Source organism: Esox lucius, chromosome 9 (assembly GCF_011004845.1).
Source record: "Esox lucius isolate fEsoLuc1 chromosome 9, fEsoLuc1.pri, whole genome shotgun sequence".
NCBI lineage: Eukaryota > Metazoa > Chordata > Actinopteri > Esociformes > Esocidae > Esox > Esox lucius.
In genome coordinates, this window is record NC_047577.1 from 252921 (window position 1) to 262180 (window position 9260).

Here is a 9260-nt window from a genome sequence, read left to right on the forward strand (position 1 = left end):
AAGACCAAAATAGAGTTTTATGGTCACAACCATAAGCAGTATGTTTGGAGAGGGGTCAACAAGGCCTATAGTGAACAGAATACCATCCCCACTGTGAAGCATGGTGGTGGCTCACTGATTTTTTGGGGGTGTGTGAGCTCTAAAGGCACAGGGAATCTTGTGAAAATTGATGGGACGATGAATGCAGTAAGTTATCAAAAACTACTGGCAGACAATTTGCATTCTTCTGCACGAAAGCTGCTCTTGGACTTTCCAACACGACAATGACCCTAAGCACAAGACCAAGTTGACCCTCCAATGGTTACAACAGGAAAAGGTGAAGGTTCTGGAGTGGCCATCTCAGTCTCCTGACCGTAATATCATCGAGCCACTCTGGGGAGATCTCAAACATGCTGTTAATGCAAGACAACCAAAATCTTAGCATTTTGCCAAGATGAATGGGCAGCTATACCACCTGCAAGAATGTGGGGCCTCATAGACAACTATTACAAAAGACTGCACGCTGTCGTTGATGCTAAAGGGGTCAATACACAGTATTAAGAACTAAGGGTTTGCAGACTTTTGAACAGAGATCAGTTCGTTCTTTTCTTTGTTGCCATGTTTTGTTTTATGATTGTGCCATTCTGTTATGACCCACAGTTGAATGTGAATCCCGTAAGAAGCAAAATGCATGTGTTTTGCCTGCTCACTCATGTTTTCTTTACAAATGGTACATATATTAGCAATTCTCCATGGGTATGCAAACTTTTGAGCACAATTGTATGTACCAAAGCTGTAGGTTGGAGTGTGAAATATGGCCAATATACCACTGCTAACAGTTAATTTTAGTTGCAATACATTAGGAGTGCCTGGACACAGTGCTTAGTAATGGCATATTGGCCCCAAGATGCCTTATTGCTATTATAAACCAGTTACCTATGGATTTATTATTGTAAACTTTGGTGTGGTGTTATACCTGTGGTATTTATTCTCATATATCAGCCAATCAGCATTCAAAATTGTAAGCACCTGGTTTATAATACTAAATCTAAACCAGAAGTAACCACCTCCTTCCTATACAGTCCTTTGTGGACAACAGTCAGTCAACCTTGTTCAAACTGGGCCCGACTGTTTCCTGCACCAGTCAGTTAACATTGTTTAAACTGGGCCTGACTGTTTCCTGCACCAGTCAGTTAACATTGTTTAAACTGGGCCTGACGGTTTCCTGCACAGACCACTGTAGAAGGGTTAAAATGGCCTATTTTTTGTTGTTGCCTCTGGAGATATGGTATCAGAAATAAGTAGATTTTCTCAGCCAAACCTACGGGGAAGTCTAATACAGGTCAGGATCTATTGTAGTCAGTCACAATGGATATAGAATACTTTCAGATGTTTTGCAAGAAGATAGAAGTTACTAGCCTACTGTCATTCAGACATTCCAAATAGCTACTTTTATATGCCTGAATGAACGTTAAGACCAGGCTGGCTACTTGATTCATCAATAAAGAAATAACGGAAGACAGATTTATGTGCATCTACTCCCTTCAACGTTTGAAATGAGGGATGTCATTATGATGAAATGTAGACTACTAGGCCAGGCTATAACAAAAATATAAAACGGTGCTTGTCACTACCAGACAAGTCAAAACAATGTAAACATTACACGTCACTACCAGACAAGTCAAAACGATGTAAACATTACACGTCACTACCGGACAAGTCAAAACGATGTAAACATTACCCGTCACTACCGGACAAGTCAAAACGATGTAAACATTACACGTCACTACCGGACAAGTCAAAACGATGTAAACATTACACGTCACTACCGGACAAGTCAAAACGATGTAAACATTACCCGTCACTACCGGACAAGTCAAAACGATGTAAACATCACCCGTCACTACCGGACAAGTCAAAACGATGTAAACATCACCCGTCACTACCGGACAAGTCAAAACGATGTAAACATCACCCGTCACTACCGGACAAGTCAAAACGATGTAAACATTACACGTCACTACCGGACAAGTCAAAACGATGTAAACATTACACGTCACTACCGGACAAGTCAAAACGATGTAAACATTACACGTCACTACCGGACAAGTCAAAACGATGTACAAATTTATCGGTCACTGCCAGACAAGTGAAAACAATTTGATGCGGGACAATCAAGAGAAGGTATATATTTTGGTTCTGCTGCTTTTTAAGACTGAATTCTCCCTCATCTGGTATTTTCCAATGGAATCAGACGTTCTACAGTCACTGTTAGGGTTAACTGCCTTGCTCTGTGTGTGTGTTGTCTCTTTCTCCTGGTAGGTGAGGTTTGTGTGGAGGTTGCCATGGGGACAGCGGTTGGCAACAGTGAAGTGTGGTTCCGTTTCAACGAGGGCGTGTCCAACGCTGTGCGACGTAATGTTTACATCAGAGAACTGCTGTAATAGACCCCTTTTTACACATGTTAAGTTAGTTGTTAGTGTTTCAATGACCATGAGCCCTTTTGTCAAACAACCTCTTTATTCTTTTTGATTGACAGTGGAAACAACCAATAAAAACGGTGTATTTGAATAACAGTGGAAACAGCCAATAAAAAGTGTGATTAAGCGGCAAACTCAGATTTGTATCTTTTTAACAAAACTCAATTGCTAAGGACTATATTTAATCTGAAGGGTCACAGATAGTTTAAAGGAAATGTAATGTTAATTTCTGAATTTGCTAACATGCAGATTTTACAGTAGATAAGAGCTCTGGTAATGTGGGAACATTGCCTTTAAACTTGAATCTGAACTACAGACTGAATTGAGCCTTTACTGAAGACTGAACAGGGCCTTTACTACACACTGACCATACAAAATGAATAGAGCCTTTACTACACACTGACCATACATACTGAATAGAGTCTTTACTCCAGGCTGAATATACAACAGACTGAACAGAGCCTTTACTACACACTGACCATACATACTGAACAGAGCCTTTACTACACTGACCATACATACTGAATAGAGCCTTTACTACACACTGACCATACATACTGAACAGAGCCTTTACTACACTGACCATACATACTGAATAGAGCCTTTACTACACACTGACCATACATACTGAACAGAGCCTTTACTACACTGACCATACATACTGAATAGAGTCTTTACTCCAGGCTGAATATACAACAGACTGAACAGAGCCTTTACTACACACTGACCATACATACTGAACAGAGCCTTTACTACACACTGACCATACATACTGAATAGAGCCTTTACTACACACTGACCATACATACTGAATAGAGCCTTTACTACACACTGACCATACATACTGAATAGAGCCTTTACTACACACTGACCATACATACTGAATAGAGCCTTTACTACACACTGACCATACATACTGAATAGAGCCTTTACTACACACTGACCATACATACTGAATAGAGCCTTTACTACACACTGACCATACATACTGAATAGAGCCTTTACTACACACTGACCATACATACTGAATAGTGCCTTTACTACAGGCTGAATGTCCAACAGATTTCATAGAGCCTTGACTCTTAGTGCTGTAAATGATATACTCACATCTCAAATATCCATGTTGGTAGACAGGAAGGCATGTGTTTGAGTTAAAACCATAGACATGGATGTTTAAATACATTTGTGTAACAGATCTGTACACTACGTATAGGTTGAGACTTAACCTGTCAGCAAGTATAGTCAAACAAGGGTAATGTGTCTTTTTGCCCTTGAAGAAAAATGCTATTTTCACTTTAGGTTTTGGGTAGAAGTTCATGAGAATCAATACTTCCGTTCCAAAGTTTTAAAAAAACAGTTCTGATCTCAAACGTTCAGTAGTATTGATTGTACCGGAGAATAATTACACTTGTCACAAAATGATGATAATAGTTGTCTCCACAGACTGCGTAGTTTCTCTGCATGCCATGGTTCATAATTTTGCCACCCAAACATTTAGTTGAGATTAATTCCCCTCTCATAAATGAATGGCCAAAGTTCCATGCACTTGTTGATTCGAGAACAATCTTTGAATGTTCCTTAAAAATTAATAAATTATGCTTTAATGTTAATTGTTAATTTAATAAAATACACTATTGATGTATTATCCTACTTTGCCATGTTATCAAATGGGTATTGAGATTTGTGTAATTTCTATGGTATTGTACTAGTGTTCAGAATTCTGGTATTGTGACATCCCTAATTCGGTTGGGGTTAGGTTTAGGGTATGGAGTTAGAATGGGGTTGGGGTTAGGGTTATGTAAAGTGTTAGGTTTTGGAGAAAAAAGTTTGAATAGGAATAATTTACGGAGTCTCCAGAATTATTGTAAAAAATAGTGTGTAGCTTGGTTTACACCTGATTTTAAGTTTTCTTTGGCTCTGATCTGGTACACATTCTGATTGCGGCCGCATTTACATACAGGTGTCAAGCATGAACAGAAACCCTAACTCTACACTGTCAGTGAACACCTGTTGTTCAAAACATGTGACATGTTATTCGCTTGGATCTTACAGTGAAACCATTTAAAACACACTGACAGATGGCCAAGCAATTATGGCATCAGTATCTTTTAATAAATAAACACATTTGTTTACAGGGAGAGATCAGGAAATCAGGGCAGATATGACAATAACAAGTGAAATATTAATGAAAACGTCAACAAGATCTGAACAAAGGACGCATCTTGGTGTCAGCATTCAGTAGATGTGGCGACGGACAAACAGGAGATGTGGCGTCGGACGACAGGAGATGTGGCGTCGGACGACAGGTGATGTGGCGTCGGACGACAGGTGATGTGGCGTCGGACGACAGGTGATGTGGCGTCGGACGACAGGTGATGTGGCGTCGGACGACAGGTGATGTGGCGTCGGACGACAGGTGATGTGGCGTCGGACGACAGGTGATGTGGCGTCGGACGTACAAGTGGGTGTGGCGTCGGGCGTACAGGTGGGTGTGGCGTCAGGCGTACAGGTGGGTGTGTGCGTGTCTCTGTCTGTTAGAGGATTACACACTTGCCCTTCTCCACCCAGGGATTGGCCCTCATCAGCTCTGGGTTGAGGAACGGGTCATCACACACACACCCCTCAATCCATTTCACCAGTCTGGGAGAGAACATACACTCTGTTAGAACACACCCCTCAATCCATTTCACCAGTCTGGGAGAGAACATACACTCTGTTAGAACACACCCCTCAATCCATTTCACCAGTCTGGGAGAGAACATACACTCTGTTAGAACACACCCCTCAATCCATTTCACCAGTCTGGGAGAGAACATACACTCTGTTAGAACACACCCCTCAATCCATTTCACCAGTCTGGGAGAGAACATACACTCTGTTAGAACACACCCCTCAATCCATTTCACCAGTCTGGGAGAGAACATTCAAGACTGGTAGAAAACACACACAGGTAGAACCCACACTGGTGAAAGTTAGGATTAGTACATACTCTTCAACTGTGGTTTTTGATTAGGACTGGGGCTAGTACATACTCTGTAACAGTGATTTAGGACTAGTCCATACTCTGTAACAGTGATTTAGGAGTAGTACATACTCTGTAAAAGTGATTTAGGACTAGTACATACTCTGTAACAGTGATTTAGGACTAGTACATACTCTGTAACAGTGATTTAGGACTAGTACATACTCTGTAACAGTGATTTAGGACTAGTACATACTCTGTAACAGTGATGGAAGACTTCTCTCTGCTGATTGCTAGCTGGTACTGAAGACTCTCCACTTCTCTCTTCATCTGAGGCAAGTCCAACTCCTCCATCTACATCATATACACACATTATGAATACACACCCATGACAGACATCATATTAACACATTATGAATACACACCCATGACAGACATCATATACACACATTATGAATAAACACCCATGACAGACATCATATATACACACATTATGAATACACACCCATGACAGACATCATATTAACACATGAATAAACACCCATGACAGACATCATATATACACACATTATGAATACACACCCATGACAGACATCATATTAACACATGAATAAACACCCATGACAGACATCATAACACATTATGAATAAACACCCATGACAGAGATATTAACACATTATGAATACACACCCATGACAGACATCATATACACACATTATGAATACACCCATGACAGACATCATATTAACACATTATGAATAAACACCCATGACAGAGATATTAACACATTATGAATAAACACCCATGACAGACATCATATAAACACATTATGAATAAACACCCATGACAGACATCATATTAACACATTATGAATAAACACCCATGACGGACATCATATTAACACATTATGAATAAACACCCATGACGGACATCATATTAACACATTATGAATAAACACCCATGACGGACATCATATTAACACATTATGAATAAACACCCATGACAGACATCATATTAACACATGAATAAACACCCATGACGGACATCATATACACACATTATGAATAAACACCCATGACAGACATCATATACACACATTATGAATAAACAACCATGACGGACATCATATTAACACATGAATAAACACCCATGACGGACATCATATTAACACATTATGAATAAACACCCATGACGGACATCATATTAACACATGAATAAACACCCATGACGGACATCATATACATGAATAAACACCCATGACAGACATCATATACACACATTATGAATAAACACCCATGACGGACATCATATTAACACATGAATAAACACCCATGACGGACATCATATTAACACATTATGAATAAACACCCATGACGGACATCATATTAACACATTATGAATAAACACCCATGACGGACATCATATTAACACATTATGAATACACACCCATGACAGACATCATATATACACACATTATGAATACACACCCATGACAGACATCATATTAACACATTATGAATAAACACCCATGACGGACATCATATTAACACATTATGAATAAACACCCATGACAGACATCATATTAACACATTATGAATAAACACCCATGACCGACATCATATTAACACATGAATAAACACCCATGACAGACATCATATTAACACATTATGAATAAACACCCATGACAGACATCATATTAACACATTATGAATAAACACCCATGACGGACATCATATTAACACATTATGAATAAACACCCATGACAGACATCATATTAACACATTATGAATAAACACCCATGACGGACATCATATTAACACATTATGAATAAACACCCATGACGGACATCATATACACACATTATGAATAAACACCCATGACAGACATCATATTAACACATTATGAATAAACACCCATGACAGACATCATATTAACACATTAAGAATAAACACCCATGACAGACATCATATTAACACATTATGGGTTGATTTTGCAGACAGATTAAGAATCAAACCTGTGAGTGCGTGCATGCGCATCCAGATCTATTGTTAAATGTGGTGTTTAAGAAAACTTACAAATGTTGATTTGGGGTAACTTTTAGATTTAGACATTACATTAGGGTCTGGCGTTATGGCTAAGTTTAACGATAAAGGTTAGGTTTTTGAGGTCAAGGTTCGATTTAAGGAACCTAGATTCTGGGTTAGGTCTCAGTTCTCCACAAGGATAGAAAAACATGGGCTTTTTTTCTACGAAACTAGGTCGTGTGACGTTTTTAGGTCATTACAAGCCTATGCGTTCACACATCCAGCAGCATCCTTTCTAGCATAGCAGATACCGATAACAGGCCTATAGCTCAGTTAATATCTTCTATATATAAGAACACAATCGATAACAGGTTGTAGGCCTATAGCTCAGTTAATATCTTCTATATATCAGAACACAACTGATAACAGGCTGTAGGCCTATAGCTCAGTTAATGTCTTCTATATTTCAGAACACAACTGATAACAGGTTGTAGGCCTATAGCTCAGTTAATATCTTCTATATATCAGAACACAATCGATAACAGGTTGTAGGCCTATAGCTCAGTTAATATCTTCTATTTATCAGAACACAACCAATAACAGGCTGTAGGCTATGACTCGGTCAAGATAATTCCTGATTACATGCTTTACAAAATATTGATTGTGGCTATGTAGGTTTTTATTTACTGTAAGTTACACACTATGATCTCCCGGCCTTAGCTTGAACCAAGTCGTTGTAAGCTTCATTTCTGTTAAATCACACTGACAACAGAAACAGAAGGGATACCGTTTCACTTTATCTTTATCACTTTTTCTCGAGATAAAATCAGAGCTTTTGTGATGCAGTGATGCGTCGGTCTTTTATCTGCCCTATATAAATAAATAATGCTCCGTATTTTAATCAGTATTTAAATAAACAAATAATGCTCTGTTTTAATCTGCCATATGCAAATCAAAGAGTAATGCTTTATGTTTTAACCTGCCCTATTTACATAAACACTATCTAATCTGGCCTGAAATACAATGTTGTCTTAATGAACAAAGACATTAAAGGTAAAATAGAATACAGAGTAGATTAGAACAGAATAGTGTCCGGGATCGGCACTGTGATAATATAATGTATCGACATAAGATTCCTATTAAAGGACCTTCAGACCAGCGCAGACCTGAAGACGAAGAACGTAGTGTTTGTAGTCCTTACAGTTTTACCGGAGACCGGGCGGTTCTTAGCTGCGAGGCTGTGTTCGGATCCAGACGAGCTGCTGTCCCAGCAATATCCCAGACAGAAGGCCTCGCGATTAAAATCTAAAGTAGCCTAACGTAAAAAGAAAGACCGATGGCAGTTTCGACCTTTAATGTCGAGCAGTCGCGGAGTTATGGACGGTCAGGAACGCTTGAGCATCTCGGGGAAGACAAACCGAATACTGCGAGAAAAATCTATTAATCCGCTCCTATCGTCCGTCTGTAGATTTGCTTCCCTCTCTTCCAGCAGACACTCCCTTCCTCGCTCTTCCCCCGGGAGTGGCGCCGCTGTATTTGGTAGTCAAACAAGCAGAGAGGGAGAAATGGAAGGAGTGAGAGGGAGGATGCATGGAAATCCTGTCAGGCAAATTAAGCAGCTGGCTGGGGTCAAGGTTTTCCTGTGTAAGTTTGTCTGAACAGAGTCTGATCCCACCGCTAGTTTAACTTTCAAATATGAAACGGGGGGAAGGAGATTCAAACAAGTGCCTCAGATATTTGATAATTTTTTGACAGATAATTTATAATTTAATTGTGTTATTTAGGAGTAAATTCTATTATAAATAGTATTATATG

The 9260-nt window shown here is 39.3% G+C and overlaps 2 protein-coding genes across 2 annotated transcripts in view; one reads left to right on the forward strand and one right to left on the reverse strand.

The window, feature by feature from the left end:
* Nucleotides 1-2593, forward strand: part of chtf18 (CTF18, chromosome transmission fidelity factor 18 homolog (S. cerevisiae)) — a 28353-nt gene extending 25760 nt beyond the window's left edge. The window contains 1 exon segment of the mRNA XM_034294166.1: nucleotides 2302-2593. Within this exon segment, the coding sequence (XP_034150057.1) occupies nucleotides 2302-2423 (122 nt within the window). The 3' untranslated portion in view covers nucleotides 2424-2593.
* Nucleotides 2594-4549: 1956 nt separating this feature from the next.
* Nucleotides 4550-9027, reverse strand: gng13a (guanine nucleotide binding protein (G protein), gamma 13a). The gene is made up of 3 exons (XM_034294164.1): nucleotides 8647-9027; nucleotides 5678-5775; nucleotides 4550-5099 (listed from the first exon to the last, which is right to left on the reverse strand). Exons 2-3 carry the CDS (start codon nucleotides 5773-5775, stop codon nucleotides 4994-4996), a joined length of 204 nt encoding a protein of 67 aa, XP_034150055.1. The 5' UTR covers nucleotides 8647-9027; the 3' UTR covers nucleotides 4550-4993.
* Nucleotides 9028-9260: the final 233 nt, after the last annotated feature.

Bases quoted from the DNA above. Each gene is read 5' to 3' on its own strand.
- gng13a (XM_034294164.1), bottom strand. From the start codon at position 5,775: ATGGAGGAGTTGGACTTGCCTCAGATGAAGAGAGAAGTGGAGAGTCTT. The intron at 5,100-5,677 runs GTATGTACTAGT...GTTCTCTCCCAG, and splicing joins TCTTCCATCACTGTTACAGA to ACTGGTGAAATGGATTGAGG.